Source organism: Genypterus blacodes, unplaced genomic scaffold (assembly GCF_046128005.1).
Source record: "Genypterus blacodes isolate CSIRO-AG114 ecotype Tasmania unplaced genomic scaffold, CSIRO-AGI_Gbla_v1 ptg000154l_1, whole genome shotgun sequence".
NCBI classification, from domain to species: domain Eukaryota; kingdom Metazoa; phylum Chordata; class Actinopteri; order Ophidiiformes; family Ophidiidae; genus Genypterus; species Genypterus blacodes.
Window position 1 is genome coordinate 2080283 of NW_027466956.1, and position 18201 is coordinate 2098483.

At 40.9% G+C, this 18201-nt stretch overlaps 1 protein-coding gene across 1 annotated transcript in view; it reads right to left on the reverse strand.

Moving 5' to 3' along the window:
* Nucleotides 1-18201, reverse strand: part of npas3 (neuronal PAS domain protein 3) — a 250860-nt gene that overhangs the window by 20394 nt on the left and 212265 nt on the right. Inside the window, exons 7-9 of the mRNA XM_076166053.1 lie at nt 8271-8389; nt 4496-4689; nt 2586-2692 (exon numbers count right to left, since the gene is read on the reverse strand). Coding sequence (XP_076022168.1) covers nt 2586-2692; nt 4496-4689; nt 8271-8389 — 420 coding nt within the window. The remainder of the gene's footprint in view (nt 1-2585; nt 2693-4495; nt 4690-8270; nt 8390-18201) is intronic.

Below are 18201 nucleotides of genomic sequence, written 5' to 3' on the forward strand. Positions count from 1 at the left end.
TGGAGAGTCTATTTGTGGGTGACATATCCCCCATATTACCTCTACCTCTGGTACTGAACGCTTTATCTATCTATCATAGGTAGATGCAACATCGGGTCACATCTTTGCAATCTGAAGTACCCTGAACAACGACCGTTCGGCTCAAGTGGGGGAATGTGGGACACCCAATGTGACATTTTAGAATATAAAAAAAGAACCCACCCATTCTCTTTCTACATTATGACCAAAAATAACTTGAATCCTGAAAAGGAGTAACTGGACTGTTTTAACATATTCTTGACAGGCACTATCACTAAGAAAGCATCTGGTGACTTGGACTGAGCTCTCCAGAATGTAATAATGGACTGTTATCTTCCTGGCTGGAATAAAAACATAACAAACAAATGGCATTTTTCAATCCGTCTTAAGGTCGAATTTGTGCGTAAAACGGAACACAGTCACATCTACCGTAAATTGGTCAAACACAACACACACAGCACTGTTCGTGCCTGTCATGGGTTTCTAGGGTCGACAAACCACTGAAATATGTGCTGTGTTTTGAGCATAATTCACATGAGCGTAACAGAAAACAGAAACTCCAACCACTCATATTCAGATACTATGGCCTCTGATACAGCATTATGGACAGCCACACATGGTTAGCCTTAAGATGAACGTACCAGACGAGCCATTATGTTAAGTGACGCTTTGGCTTCTGTAAACTTGCATTAAGCGTCCAAGCTCTGGTAGGAGATGATGGACACAATGAACTTCAGTGTGGGTCTCTTGTAGCGAGGGAAGCCAAGAAGCTACTTCAAGACCTCTGTGCCATATTTAGATGTCATCTTTACCCCAATAAGAAAGGCATTCCATTATTACTAAACTTTGCTGAGTGGTTGGAATGTGTGCTACAGATACAAATGGACTGCATTCTACTGAAGAAATACAGGCCGGTTCCAAGCAAAAGAATGAGCGCAAAAGAGAATAAAGGTACAAACATGGTCTACAACCATGACTTGACAGTTGACTGATCTTCTTGGCTCAGCTCAGACCGCAACCACACCTGTCAATGACATATATCAAGGACATCTCCAGAAGAAAACTTAGCGCTCTTGCCCTTATTGCAGCAACTTCACAGGGATTAACTTTTTCAGGCCCTTTCAGATCAGGGTAAGCCAACATAATGAAAAGTGCTTCGGATTGCTCTTTATGTCCACATTTGGCTGTTGATAGTCTCAATATGGACTATGGCTTTTTGGTCATGTCAATTCAAGTCAATTTTATTTGTATAGCCCAATATCACACACAAGGTCTCAAAGGGCTTTACAGACCCACAACATCAGGAAAAATCCCGACCCAGCCCAAAGCTCTCTAGGAAGATGAGGAAAAACTCCAGAGAAAACGTTATGTGTAAGGAAAAAAGTAGGAAACTTCGGGAGAGGCAGTCCTATTAGAGATTCCCTCTCCACAAATGGTTGGGTGTGCAATAGGAAATTTCCAGGGGGATTTTACAGAGGTACAAAAAAAGTCATGCAAGGCAATACACAGAAAATGTCATGCATTAAGAAATAGCATGCAAGACAGAGACAAGGGAGAGCGAGATAGGCAGAGAGAGAGAGAAAGAGATGAAGAGAAAGGTAAAGCACAGCACAATGCGGTCCTATTGTTGAGAGTCTCTCTCCTGGGGCAGCAGTTCATGCAGGTAGTTGGGTGAAATGATGATGTTGCAGGGAGGGGCAACTTGGCAGAACTTGGTGACCTTAAGACGAAGATTCATATCTCATCAAGGGAAATCAGCTGAACTCCTCTCTGACCAGGGCAACAATCTTCAGGTTCTGCAACCATCTTTGCGTAGCCACCTGATGGAATCCCAGATTATGTTCACCTCCACCAATCCTCCCCGTGCTCCAGATTTCATGGGAAGGAGAAATTGTTTCATAAAAGCTTCCCTGTACGTCACACTGAACTCTCAAACAGCGATGGTGGAGGTCCTGAACACTATACTCATCACGATTGAGGGGATCCTGAACTCAAAGCCTTTGGGATATGTTTCTTCTCATGTAGCTGACCCTTACCCAGTCATCTTTTTGCTGATGGGGCTGTTTTCCTCACTGCCCCAGGCAGTGTATCAGGACTCGAAGCTTCTCACCTGGCAAGTTGTAAAGTGTGCAAAACATTTCCTGTTTCTATTTACCTTCATTATAGCCTAGGTCCAAATGGCAAGCTGACCCATTACAGTGGATAGAGTTGTCCAGTTACCAAGAGCACTTTGCTGGTCTTCATTTCTGCTTATATTAATTTATGTATATATTTGTTTCTCTGTTTAGACCCACACAAACCCATATATTTTCATGTGCATACCAGCACCTAAATGTAAGGAAGAAAGAGCCATCCAGTCGCGCATTCTTAGTAATGCCCCACATTGAGCACTCACACTATTGAGAGTCAGCTGAGAACTTTACTATAGTAGGAACCTTTTACTTCCACAAGGTGACATTGGTTTTAAAATCAGAAGGAGAAATCAGTAACTCAATGAAAACATCTCGACTACAGAGTGACCACATAATTTACTACTTGTTCAATCAGAGTAGCATGGCAGTACTCACAGTCCAGGTGACACTGTCTGATCCCCTCTACGTCCTCAGCATGGATGAACTGGTAACACCTTTTACCCACAATATCCACTGGAGTCAGGTCCATGTAATCAGTGATCCTAAAACACACACACACACACACACACACACACTGACATGAGCGCCTACTGGATTGTTGTGAAAATGTAAAATGCACATTTGACTGCGAAGTTCTGAGAGGCCATCATATAAAGCTCTAATTCAGAGGTTTTGCAGTTCTTAATCTCCTTCCAAACAGACGCATCAATTTGAAGGATGAGTGATAACTTCTGAGCATGAATGATAAGGATGCAGATTTAAAATATTTCAGTAAAATAACTCCTGAGATGTTTTAACATGTTTTATTCTTTAAAATAAAACCACAGAGGATACTGAACGGTGAACAGAGGAACTAATATTAATTTGGCATGATGGTTCTTCCAGGAATGCTGACTAGCTGAGCTACGGAAAGCTCAATGGCAGCAGTAAATTACAGAATAGAGCATAAGCCAACATGCTGTGCTGTTATATAAGGTATCTTTGTTAAGCTCAACACTTTTCAATTAGCCTTTACTTGTGTTGGTTTTCCCTTTACAGTTTTAATGCTATGTCATCAAAATGGGTGATTCGGGTAACGGACATCAGCTATAAAAAGTTACATTTAATCAAATCGCTATCTTTTTAAGGATGGCCAAAGATTTCCCCAGCAATCATTGTGATTGAGGAAGGGGTCTGTCTAATATCTGGCAGGCAGGTGACAGAACACTGTGTGCTTTTCAACATACATCATCCCATTTTCTCATTCTTTTAAAAATTCATCCTCAAAATGCATCTGTAATGGGTCTGCCTCTCTCTCTCTCTCTCTCTCTCTCTCTCTCTCCCTTTCTCAGAAATGCTTTCTGTTACTCCTTGTTCAATAGTATCATCTGCCTAGCATTGTGTTCGCAAAAAAAGCAATCTGTCTACTATCATTTTATCCTCCACTCTTTTTTGTGATAAAACAGGAAGGATTTTTTGTACTGATATGAATCTCCCTGGTTGGGCGGTTAACTCCTGAGCCAGATCCTGATACCTATCTGCTTTATCTGGACAGAAAAACGGAGATAGATCCATCACAGACATATTTCACTGTTAAAGCAGGTGGATTGGGTCAGACTTCCTCATGAATAAGATGCTCTGACAAGGGAGACGTTTTTTTCCCTTTATTCTGGGCTGATCACAGCCGGTTATGAAACATGAATAGGACAGCCATAAAAGATAGTTTTGAGAAAGAAAACACGAGACATCTGAACTATCTGAATTATTTCACAAAAGCATCTAACAAATGATAAAATATGAGCTGAATGATGGATTATGTCCATCATGGATTGTAAATCCTAATTTCTTTAAAATTTACAAAAATCTGATCTGAGAGAATCAAGTCTCTTTTTCTTGTGTGATGTTTTAATTTGAGTATTATTTTATTTTGCGTTCAGTATTATCCTAAATTAAGGGAAACATATTACCACTACCTGTAGTACTACTTAAGTGTCCTAATAAAGCAAAATTGTTCTCCTACCTATTTAAAATTAATACATGTGTAACATAATGTATCATATTTAATTTTATATTTCCATAATAATGGAAACAAAAGATTGATTTATACCGTTTTAATAACATTAATAGAATATTTGGCAAAGCCACTTCGCCAAATCCTGCCTCTCATGTTTTAGGGGAACATATATATTGACACAGTATAATTCATTTCAGTACAACAGCACCTGTTAAGTTAAGTGAGTTAATTCCTGACATAATTAGCAAAATTGGAAATGGGGTCAGTCTACTACTACTACTACTACTACTACTACTACTACTTGTACTGCTGATGCTATGCATGCAAGACCAGTTGAGTCCTTATTGTGTACCTGTTCTCGCAGTAAACAATCTTCAGGTCCATGTTGACTCTTGTGACGAACATTTGACAGTCGATGCGAACTTCATTCATGGTCGGTGGTGGTAAAGCATGAGCCACTACCACCATCCCAATGATCTGATTGGGCACAGAGCGGCTGTGCGTCAGTGTCATCCTGATCCGGAGACGTCCTGTGACGTGGATTACCTGACATGGACGAGAAAGGCCAAAGGTCAAACGGGCTGTTGTTTCAGCTTCTTTTTGATTGGTTGGGAAGCTGTCTGCGTGAGATGTCTCAGAGGAAATAGAAACAAACAGAAAAAAGCATTTTCCAAAATGTCAGACTGTTAGCTGAGGTGCCTTACAAAAACAACAACTATTGACTAACACTCAATAAGTGTGCATGTGTCAGTGTGAATAATGTATGCAAAGTTGGGTCTGTGTAAAGCATGCATTGGTGTACGTGAATATTTATGGTTGTCTCTTTGTCTCCACGGTGAATTTCATGTGATTGGATCTGCCAGGTGGAACATGCCACACACACACGCACGCACACACGCACGCACGCACGCACGCACGCACGCACGCACTCACACACAGCAGACTGTAAAAACATCAATCTTCATTGATCAGCCGGCTGTCTGTTTCCATTGTGGAGAGTGACTGATTTAAATTGAATAAAAAATAAAAGAAATTCAAAGTTTCAAAGATTTTCTTTGTTGTCATTATACAAGTACAACAAAAATTGTCCTCTGCATTAACCTCTGCACCTAACTCAACTTTTAGGAGCAGTGGGCAGCCACAGTATGGACCAACCCCAAATCTCCAGCGTAATGCCTTGGTCAAGGGCAGTGGCAGGAGTGATTAACCAGACATATGTTTTTGATCTGCCAGGTGGAACATGCCCCACAATTCATATTTAATTAAAGACTTTAACACACAGACACACAATCATTAATTAATTTACCAATACACGCACCCATTCCCCATACCTTAATTTATCTGTTGTTGTACTTATCATAATGTACTTGGAACTTATCATTAATTCATTCATTCACAGATTACTGTATGTAAATGCTCATATACTAGGGCCACATGGCTCTGGATGGTTGAGCGGTCATCTAGGTAATCCGGGCTCCTTCTAGGGAGCATGTTGATGTGATGTTGAGCAAAACACTGAACCCCTAATCCTAATTCCTGATGTGCAGGTTGGCTCTTTGTTTTGAACACTGTACATTTCAACATCATAACAGATTAAATACTACAAAATGGCCATAACAGAGCAGCTACACAAAATATCGGCACCCACTTCAGATCTACTCCATACAGGCACAGTTAAATAATAAACTAAAATAAACTGTAAAGCAAGTTGGAGAAAAGCGCTATATATGTACAGTCCATGTCAGTCTGTATACTAAACTACAAATACTTTGTGTTTGAGTGCTGGCATTTTTCTCACAAGCAAAGTATACATCTACTGTACTGTCAGGAACAAGCCTTCACATTTTGCTACAGAGCTACCTACCAGACTTCCAGTCTGGACTGATGTGGGCCACATACTACTGGTTCTTTGCTGGCAACTACCTGATTGCCGTCCTTATCTTTCCTACTGTCGTATTTCCTCATACATTGATTCATCAACCCTTTCTTCAACCATTCATACATAGAAAGAGTGAGGAAACAATAAATCTGTGAATCTGTGAATTGCTGTATTGCACACAACAATTTGACTAAAAATCTGAACACCGCATAGTTTCTTTTTCTTTTTCATTTTATTTTATATGCCAGGTGGGCCAGAGCGGGGTGGTATGAATGTAGGGTTGTGTGACTGCAGGGTTGGGTTGGGTCTTTGGATGGGATTTCCTCTCTCTGTTTTTGTTTTTTGTTTTTCTCTTCTCTCCTTCTCTTCACCTCAGCCTATGATGCCATCTGTAGTAGCCTACATTGCTGTTTGACATCATCCTGTAAAAACTGTATTTACCCTATGAGATCATTACATCAACATCACTGATGCCATCCTGGACTCTGCGTCCACACTACTGTGCCATGTTCTCACAACCTCCAGATGCTGTGGCTTCCTGCTGTCTCAATTTCAATCTACCTGTACCTCATATTGCCTTTTTTACCTCAGGGTCTACGAAAAAAGTTAAACAACAATAATAATAACAATAATATAATAATACAACCATCTTTCTTTCTCTCTATCTTCTCTTTCCTTTCCCCCCTCTTTCGGTATAAAATTGTTCTCCTAAATGTCCTATAAGTGTATGCCCACTATCATGTCAAATATTTGCTTAAAAAAATGTTTTGACTTAAAGTGTCAGGGGTCTGAGAGACAGACTGCTGTCATTCTCATGGAGAATCATGTGCATCAGGTCTGTCTGTCTGTCTCACATGCGCACACAAAGACACACTCACACACACGCACAGACACTCCTCTTTAATCCTACCTCTCAATCGGCAAGGGGAGGGATGGTCACAGAGGATATAGTCTTAATGTTATACTTATAGAACTGAGATGTCCTATGTATGGAACACACACACACACACACACACACACACACACACACACACACACACACACACACTGACCATGGAAACCACAGTGAATTCAAATGTCCTCATACATCATAATGACAACAATATACATCATTTTAAGACAAACTGTAAGGCACATTTCAGTTGAATAAGATGAATTGATATGCCAGAAATGTAAAGCCCATCTAGTGGCACTAGTGACTGAAACACTACACAGAAAAACTGCAAGAAGGAAATTCAGATTTAGATTTTCATTATGTCTAATACTGTAAGAAGCCATGATTATACGAAACCTGGGGGGGTCAGTGACACACCCAAACACATACACACACAGAGCACTTATTTATCCATTGTGGGATAAAACAATTTACATGTAGATCAGCTTATTTGATGACAGATAATAAGAATATTGTATAAACCATTGGGTGAAGCTGAGATCAGATAATATATTCTTCTGTCTTCAAGTAGAAGACACACGCACGCACGCACGCACACACACACACATACACACACACACACACACACACACACACACACACACACACACACACATGCCGTCAGATCACCTAATCCCATTTTTCCATCTGGATGAGGAGTAGTGGGTTTAGTGTGATAACACTGATACCATATTTGAGAATGCCGTATGGTTCTTCTGTGTGTGGTCACAGTGGGATGAAAGATTTACATACCAATGACCAAAGACACATTCCAATACTACACACTGATGGACAATGAATGAATCAAAGAAGTGTTTTCATCAGACTTCCCCTAATGAGAATCAATGGCAGGAAAAACAACTGCAAATCGATCAAGTTGAGATAATGTAAAAGCAAATTACACATGTACAATCGTCTCTCAGAGAAAAGGATGCATTGATATTTTATGTTGGCCAATATACAGTATGTATATTTCGCTGCTAACTTGCACAATTGGCACGTCCAGTGACAATGTACCACACATAGCTAACTAACTAACTAACTACCTAACTAACTAACTAACTAACTAACAGTCTTTCTTGTATTCTTTTAATTTATTTTCTAGCAAATATTTGACCAATACTGGAAAAATATTGTTTGAAGAAGTTATTGTATTTGGTATATGGTGGTGAAACGAAAAAGTCAAAAGGAGTCTGATACTGTAAGGAATACTTACTTAGTCATTGACAATAACTTGTGACTTCCTAACATCAGTCAGTGGTGCTATTAAAGTGGTACATGTATTATTTTATGTTTTTCAAATAGTATGCTAACCTTATATCCTGAGGACTTGATGTGGACCCCTCGCTTGGTGAGCGTTGACTTCATCCGGATGAAGAAGGAACATTCCAGATGGTTATTAGGAGCCAGAAGACTGGGACTGTTTGACTCCACTGAGATAAAAAGAGACAAAAACACACAATCATGAAGAGACTCGTCATATTAATGTTGCTGAGTAAGGGAGACCACAATTTAATATTCAGAAATATTAGGAGGACAGAAACAGAAAGAGTTTGGAGTTCAAGTTTTGTCTCAGTTTGCTGCTTTGTAGAGCATCAAACCATATTAGCTTTAACACTTTGTCAGAATAGAATAATTTAAATATAAACAAAATTAATAGAAAAAGGACAGAGGACCAGCTTTAAAATTGCCAGACACTAACAGAGTCAAAACGCATAAGCCTGAAAAAGGCCATAGTTTGTGTTAAGAATGATAAATGAACAAAAATGGCTATGCTGACTAATTCCATGTTTATTTATTGATTCTTTTCCAGGATGAAACAGCTGCTGAGTTGGCAATCAGATTTTTCCACCAGAATGAAATCAATCAAACATTTAGCAACAAAAGACATCATCAGAAAGTCAAAGCAAAAATAGCAAATAATGAGCCGAAACACCAGTGGTGTGTAAACATCTGAATAACAAATACATTTATATTGTAATGTCCATCACATGAACTGTCAAACTGTCAATCATCATGAAGGAACTGGCATATAGTAAAATGTTAAAATGTCAAGAGAGAAACAAACAAGGAGGATGAATTTCACCTTATTGGAACGAAAAAATAGAAAAAATAGAAAACTCAATAATTTCACTTTTGATGTTTTCCTTTTATCTTAAAATGTGTGTAGTCACTTTGGAAAACTGGATGATATTTTAAACAGTGACCAGCTGTTAACTTTGTCCCAGAAACATATCAGACACAGGAGCGCATTTTTCGCATCAGAAAGATGTCCTTCCTCCTCCTAATCCGGACTCTCATGCTCAGCATTGAGCGGCGTCCACTCACGATGCAGCAGACCTCACTGAAGGTGAAACGCTCCATTTGTCAGACACCACGACAACCAGAAATCAAATGCATATTCATAACTTCTACATCCATCAGTGGGAGAGATGGAGGGAGAGACAGTTCGGCACACCCATTTCGGGAGCACAGGCACACACGCACCCACTGTCAAACCAATCAACCAATTCACAAAATGCCATCACGTCACAACAATGTTTTAAGTTTCAAGTTTCTTTAACATGTGTATAGATCACACAGGGTTCACAAGACAATGAAATGCTTATGATGAGGAGGGACCAGGTCAGCTCAGCAGTGTCTGCACTTTGTATCAACAATGCCCTGACTTTACACATACGTATGTTCTGATCACCTAACCACTGCACCTTTCATGCTTACAAGGATTGTAATCTGATTCTGGCTAATCAGTCACAGTTCAGCAAACAGGAGGCACTGTGCTTGGCCTGTCTGAGAATGGTTGTTCCAATAATTAAGATAATTTGTTATTAGCCAAGCATCAAAGAAAGCAATCATTATCTTCCATTAAATTTTTTTTTTTAATTTCTACTAATTCTCCTGCAATGAAAGTACTGTACCTGAACACCCTTAGTTCCTTTCTAGCCCATGTAAAATCAAGTTAATGCATAATGGTGTCCAAGATTGTCTTAAGAGAAAGAGAATCAATGTGTTCATCTGTCTGTTCTGCTGCCTCCTACAGAATGAAGAACGTGTATGTGTGTGTATGTGTGTGTGTGTGTGTGTGTGTGTGTGTGTGTGTGTGTGTGTGTGTGTGTGTGTGTGTGTGTGTGTATGACAGCCGATCATGTGAAATCAGTGTTAACGTTCAGCTTTGATCCATCTGCCCTTGATTACACCTCACAAACCCATTTATGCTCTGATACTACGACAGCATCAGAAGTGACTGGATCAGAGTACTCTATGGGTGTGTGTGTGAGTGTGTGTGTGTGTGTGTGTGTGTGTGTGTGTGTGTGTGTGTGTGTGTGTGTGTGTGTGTGTGTGTGTGTGAGTGTGAACATGCATAAATACATTCCATCCATCCTTTCCTACCTTCCCTCCGCCCGTCTTATTTGTATTTAAGTTTCCTAATTTTCTTTCTTTCTTTCTTTCTTTCTTTCTTTCTTTCTTTCTTGTCTTGCTCTTAATGCTTCATTTCTCACTCTCTCTAATCTACTGTGTTACATTTGGTCTACGTGTGTGTAGGTGTATATTTCCATGCTTTAGCCTGGCTGTTTCTCTGCTTCGCAACTGTGCTAATGCACACACACGCACACACATGCACACTTGCATATCTCTGGTGGACAGGTTGTATTTTGATCAGCACTGATATGTGTTGACAACGTCTAATCTTGAAAAAATGGGGTGAGAAAGAACAAAGCATGAAAGGAAAAGGAAAACGGATTAGAGTGAGTGAGGTGAGTGTTACAAGGAACTATGGAGACAGAACAAAGTGCACAAGGAAGGAGAGAGACTGAGACAGAAGATGACAGGAGGTTTCCTATGAGGTGCTAAAACTACAAATGTCCTTCTCCTCCTGATCTCTCCTTCCTGATCCCTCCATCGCTGTCCTCCAGGAAATTAGTAGTCGATCTGACAGAGGAATAATGATGATTAAAGAAGAGCAGAAATAAGAAGTAGGAGGACGATGGAGGGATGGCGATAAATGTCAGTGGAGCTCTCTATCTCTCTCTTTTCTCTTGCTCCCTTTGTTATTCACACTGAATTAATGGGATATGTTTCCCCTAAGAAACACACGCACAGACTCCAGATATCACTTTCATTGTCACAGATAACCACTTTCATTTCATATCACATACTGTACTTGCATTTGCGCACACGCGTACACACACACACACACAGAAAAATGTGTGTTCTAAAGCTGAAAAAGAAGTCTAGGTGGAGGACTAGGGCAAAGAGAGGACAAAAAGAAGATGAACAGGAGCAAATGGATGGAGAACATGCATGGGAAAAAAAGACAAGAAAAGGAGATGAAGAGAAGAAGAGGAAGAAGGGGAGGAGGAGGAGGACCCGTGTGGGAATTCAGAGGTGTTTTCTCATTCCGCTTGTTCGCCATGCAACGCTGTGGCGTCTTTGGGGACTACACTCCTACAAGACAAAGATTAGGGCTACAAAGGCTCAGGTGACTCCAGCTGCCTGACTCTGGGAGCTAATTATCTACGGCATGGAAACTTTTCCTCGTTTGAAGGACAAATGATTAATTAAAAAGAACAACTCACCTACGCCTGTGATCTTTGGACAATACCCAGAGTGCTGAGGGTTTGTTTTTATGCGTGTGTGTGCGTGTGTGTGTATTTCTGTGTGTGTGCATGTAGAATTCTCGGCGGGACGGTGTATCACTGTCAGGCAGGCTAATAGCGACTGCTGGTTCAGGGAGCTCATTGAGTCCAGCTGATATCTAGCAAGCAGGATGATGACAGAATGAAGGGAGAGACAAAGCAAGTTGCTGCAAGGTTGCCGCAACCTCCAATAACTGCTGCTAGAGCAACAGAGCAACACGTTTGAGGGAGAGTGAGAAAGACATGAACATAATGGGGCAATATGATATACAGGAGATAAAACAGATGTGTGGCTGATAAAAGAGTCTACTAGAAAGTTTAACTGGTCAAGTCAAGTATCAAGACCGTAAAGTCACACTAAAAAACAACACTTACGTTAATGTACTTAGAACCTCACACTTACTATAGCTGAAAACAACATCAACAGCTAAACATTTGTCTTTCATCTTTTCACAATTTCTCCTCCTCTCTCTTGGTTTCCTCCCTCTCATTTCCTGTCTTCTCTTCCTCCTCTGCTCTTCATATATAGTCAACCCACAATGCAACAGCGGCATTTGTGGGAGATCAGAGAGGCAGCGAGAGACAATCATGACAAATGTGCAGTGGCAGGGTCGCCCCTCACATCCACACACATATGAAAGCACAGACATCAGCTTCATAAACACGCACAGTCCAAGATCCAACACCCCCACTGCACATACACTCACACAGAGCTGCCAGCGTGCACGACACACTGTACATCACACACACACACACACACACAGAGGGAGCGGGAGAGAGTTGTCAGTGAAAGTTTAATTGAGTAAACACTCTGTAACTGTCCTGTCATATTCCTGCTTCTCTGCGGTTCCTATCGCCTCCGCGGCTGTAATTGAATGGTGGGGTGGAGCGAGGGGGTGAGGGGAGGAGAGGGCGGGAGAGGGAGGAAGGAGGTGCAACTCGGCTTTATGAATTGAATATGTTTCCTATCGGCCGAGATTTGACAAATTGTGTCAGGACGAAAAGCTGCAGCAATAATCTCTTAGTTTACTGAGGAGAAAATGATGAGAGAGGACGAGAACAAGGACGATGAAGAAGAAAACCATTGCTCCAAAGGGAAAGAGGAAGATGAGGTGGAGAAGAGAGGGAGAAATAAGGAAAACAGGGGGAATGTGGTAGTAGTCTATGATTGTTAGAAGTAAGAGGGGTAGGGAGAGGTTGGAGGAAAAAGGAAGGAGATAGGAAGGGGATTAGGGGGAAGATGGATAGATGGAGAAAGAGAAGCGAGAGCCAACAGAAAGAGGAGGGGCAACATGCAAAGAAGGATGAAGAGGAGTAAGAAGAGCAGAGGAGGTGCAGAGTGAGATGAGGAGGAGACAAAAGAAGAGAGACAAAATAGACAGAGAGAGAGAGACACACACACAGGCAAACCACCATTTCAAAGTATGTGTGTGTGTGTGTGTGTGTGTGTGTGTGTGTGTGTGTGTGAGAGAGAGAAAGAGAGAGAGAGAGAGAGAAAGAGAGGGAGAGAGAGAGAGAGAGAGATAGAGAGAGAGAGAGAGAGAGAGAGATAGAGAGAGGGATAGAGAGAGAGGGAGAGAGAGAGAGAGAGAGAGAGAGAGAGAGAGAGAGAGAGAGAGAGAGAGATGGTAGATTTCCTCAAAGCTTTTTCCCACAATGTTAAAGCCTGGGAACCAAAAGCCTAAAGCAGAAGAAAGGTAACACTCCTCCTCCTCCTCTCTCTCTATCTCGTCTTCTTCTCCCTCCACCCCCTTTCTTCACATTTAATCCTTCACTCTGCTCTTCTTTCTCCTCATCTCAACTTGCTCCTGTCTTTTCTCTTCTCTCCGTTTCCTCCTCTCCTTCCTTTCCCTCCTCCAATCCCCCAATGCTTTTCACCCTCTCTCTCTTTTTACTTCAGCACTCCTCCTTCATTTTCCCTCCTGGCTGTCACCTTGTCTCGCCCCTCTCCCCCTCCTCCTCTGCACTGATAAAAAGGTTTGTATTTGGACATTTTGTCTTATCAGCACAATAAGCTTAAATCAAACAGCACTCTAATAGTCTGTAATCACACTTCTCTCTCTGTGTCTTCCTGTGTCTTTCCTCCAGATGTCCAGACATGTTTTCCCCCTCCACCCACAACTCCTTGCTTCTTCATCCCCTGGTCTTCTTCTCTATACCAGATCCTCACCTCCTCCGCTAAGACTTCCATGAAGCTGTCTCTAGCTTTGCCTTCTCTTATGAGACTTCTTTCAATGAGAGAGAACGAGTCAGACAGACAGCAACATAGACAGAGAGACAGATTAAGAGAGACAGACAAACAGTGACAGACAGAATAATTGACATGATGGATAATGATGAATGGATGAATGATTGAAAAGGAAACATCACTTCCCCCTTTTCTTTTTTCTACCTACATCTTTATTTCAGATGTGATTAAACCCATTTTGTCCTTTGCAGTAAAGACTAAGTGACGTGTGTGTGTGTGTGTGTGTGTGTGTTTCATTGCTACGTGAGCAGGAGATGGATGAGTTTGACACAGAGCAGCCCTGACCAGAGGAGTTAGCACACAAACACAGATGATTAAAACCAATTTGTCTTGGCATGCTGACTACACCTTCATGAAATGTGTGTACGTATGTGTGTGTTCATGCTCCACCCATTGTACTGTAACGGCAGTAGCTCAGTCCATAGGAATTCAGCTTGGTAACCGGAGGGTCGCCGGTTCGAGTCCCCTATGGACCAAGCAAGTGGACTGGTAGCTGGTGAGTTGCCAGTTTGCTGCCAGGGCACTGCCGAGGTGCCCCTGAGCAAGGCACCAAACCCCCAACTGCTCTATGGGCGCCGTAAATGGCTGCCCTGCACCCCCTCTGTAATGCATGTGTTTGTGTGTGTGTGATATGAGGGCGTGCAAGATAAATTTCAATTGTGTGTGTTGTAAGTCGCTTTGGATAAAAGCGTCTGCCAAATGACTGTAAATTAAAAATTAAATTAACATTAACCTTAACTCTCTCTGTCTCCTCTCCTCTCAATTTCTCTCTGTCTGTCTCTTCCTCCCTTCATCTCTCACTCTCTTTACTTTCTGTCTGATCATTTAACACTCTCCTCTATTAGCATTTTACCAGACGACAGGAGCGTCCCCAGATAAAAGAGGTCCAAACTTGAAAGGCAGGTGAAAAAGAAGAGGGTGGTGGGGGTGTTGGTGTTGTTGTTGTTGTTGGACAGATGGACAGACTGAACAGATGAACAGGAGTTATCAGAGACAGGAGCAGGAACAGATGCAGAAGCAAGAAGGAGTTGTACAAAGACTCCTCATTAAGGTGCTTTCTTTGATGAAGAGGAGCATACAGGAGGAAGACACGGGATGAGCGGACTGGAGGAGACACTGATGTTGCCGTGATGCAACAACAAGGCTGTGATAGTTACCATGTGATGCTGGAATGTTGTGCTTCTTCCTCATTATTGTATAAAGTGTGCAGTTCCGTAACCTTTCCCCCTGAGCATTGATCAACTTTGATTTTGTAGATTTCTTGTCAACTTCCATATTGGTTACAGATGTATGAACCGCCCACCCAGTTGACCAATCATGACAATCATCAATCACGATTGGACACTTCAGTAAATCAACAGCCTTCACTTCACTCCTTCCCACCTTCCCCTCTTTCTTTCTTTCTCAGGACACACCATCCCAAACTTCTGAAAACTTTTTAATAACACACACATACAGGCTGCAGTGTTGGTCTTTGGGAAGTTCTGGCGTTATCACCACAGTGAAGGACAGATAGCAGAGGAGCGCTTTATTTGTGGTCCAGAGCCGCCCTGTCCCTGGCTGTCATTATCTGAGCAGCTCCTGCTCTTATTGTAAACAGCCCTGTCCTCGTTAAGAAGCCTAATTAGAAAGCTCTAATAATAATAATAATAGCCTCTGATTGGCTATTGTGTACTCAGGAGATTCCAATTAAAGCAGCAGAGAGCCAAGCTCCCGATTAATAAAACTTAACCAAACGGCTCATTTTGTTTTACTAATAATCCTGCCGCTCTGGAAAGTTCTTTGTTTGCCTCGAGTGGTTTTGCTGCTTTAAAAAAAATGCTCATGACACTGATTTAATTAATTTGAGCACTTTAACTAAAATCGCTGCGACTCATTCTTCCACTCACTGTGGAGTTCTGCTGCCCCACATTATGGAAAATCATTTAGCAGGCTGGACAAAAGCTTTGAATACTGCAACACTTTACATCCTGAAGAGCTGCACTCTGTATAAGTCCATGGCTGTGAAAATGCTGACATGGGAAATGGTCAGTTTGTATTTAGTCACTAATTTTAGAAAATATTTCTCTTCTCGAAAAATATCTTAAAAATGTCATTCACTTAATAAAATTGAATGTACATTTCATTTACATGTTTTATCAAAAGTTCATTCATCATTTTAACTGAACAATGATTACGTTTTTGTTTATCATTAAACATCTATTTTGTATGCTAATACATTGTTTCACAATTGTTTAACCATTACTCAAAATATTACGTGTAACATTTTTCAGTGTAAAGCATTACAATGTGATGTTTTTATACTGGAAAGATAAATTGATAGAAGACAATGACACTCACTTTCTAACCATCACTCACAAGTCTGAGCCCTCCTTGGCAACCAAGTGTAGCAGGCTTCATGTTTACCTCTATGAAATCCTTCTAAATATTTTACTGTCAAGTCCGTCATATGACAACTTATACAGTCATTTCAAATGTTTATGTCATCTCACAAGCATTCTTACTATGAATTTAAAAGATCTTCATTTTCATATATAGTATACAAGGTTTCTGCCGTGAGGGAAGTGAAATGTTGGTGAATTTTTATAATAATAAAATAAAAATATGCATCCAAAGATAATATAAATCCACACAATCCAACACAGGTCAGAGGATGTAAACCATGGCAACTATTTTGTGTGTGTGTGACCTTTAGCCCCCGATGTTTCCTTCTCCCTTTCTGGTGTCATTTCAGTGACATTTCAGATGCAAATACAAAGTCGGACAATCTCACGTGCGCAAGCCGACGCACACACACACACACACACACACACACACACACACACACACACACACACACACACAGAAAGAGGGAGAGAGGGAGAGAGGGAGAGAGGGAGAGCGAATGAGAGGTAGAGAGGTAGAGAGGTAGAGAGAGAGAAAGAGAGAGAGAAAGAGGGAGAGAGAGCGAGAGTGAGAGAGGGAGAGGGAGAGGGAGAGATAGAGAGTGAGAGAGAGAGGGAGAGAGAGAGAGAGGGAGAGAGAAAGAGAGTGAGAGAGAGAGTGTTTGTCCTTGGGCAGCCGTCATCGCCATTGGTTGTTCCAAATGACATTAACTGCAGGTGACTGTAAACTTTAGTAATTATGATAAATGTGAGCGATTATGATGAATTATTCCCTCCATTGTACTAATAGCATAATTAGCAACAATAATCAAAGACTTATGATGTTGAAACAAGGCAATGCCATGGGCAATTAGAGTGTGAGGAGCTAATAACGGAGAACTTCTGGTGGGTAGAATTACTGTGAGCTTTCTGTGGCTAATTCTGTTCTCTGATGAATGAAAATGAAAACAAATACTCTCAACTCATTATAAGTGTTTCTGTTTGAATGTGAATCTAAGTGCAGCTGTAAGCAACATCAAGACAATTAAAAAGGCAAACCGCACCTTTAGTTTTTAAATAATTCCTTTTCATATGGATAGTGCAGTTTGGTAAAATCAATTAAAATGTACTAGATCTGCCTGTGATGATGTGGAATTGCTTTCATAAGATTCCTTGAATCTGGCATAAAAAGATAAGTCCTGGAAGGTTCTATACATTTTTCAAATGGGAACCCTCAGGATAAGTGGACTGCAGCAGGACTGTTATTTGTTCATGGGAAACACTAGCTCTGTCTCCATTCAGTTCCTCTAAGTTAAAATGTCATGAATCGGAATTACCAATCAAAACCTGGACAAACAAACAACTAACAAGGACTTGGACGATGATCAAATCCAACTGCAACTTTCCATGTCAGTGTGAGAGTGTAGGCGGTGTGACCCATGCGAATATGTTCAAAGCTAGATGGACAGAGGGGTGGACTGATGCTCAAGTCATATGACTGGGACAACAAATGTACAATTTGTGACATGACTTGCAACTGACCAATGACTTTGACAAAACTGACTAGACTTGAGCTCTTTGACGAAAACAGCCTTGAGACCTTCACCCAAACTGAAGATGAAAAACTATAATTGTAAAAAACATGATGTTTTTATAGTCATACCTTTTCTGTATTTTCATTAAATTCTTAATTAATACTGTTTATTTGGAATGTAATGAATATGGAATATAAAAATCATCTATCATTTATGTAAATTAACTCCACTAAATATTTCTTGCATTGAATATGCATGATAAGCATAAGGATGGGCTGCTGCGTTCTGAAGAGGCCACTACGTCTGTGTGGAAAACTATCTCTTCATGTGTGTATCTCTCCTCTTTCAACTTTTTAAAGGAACCCCCAAAGAACATAATGCATTGACCCAAACAAAAAATTCTTCCATTTTGGAGGCACAGAATCTTGGTGAATATGAGTGGTGCAATTTCATTCATTTGTG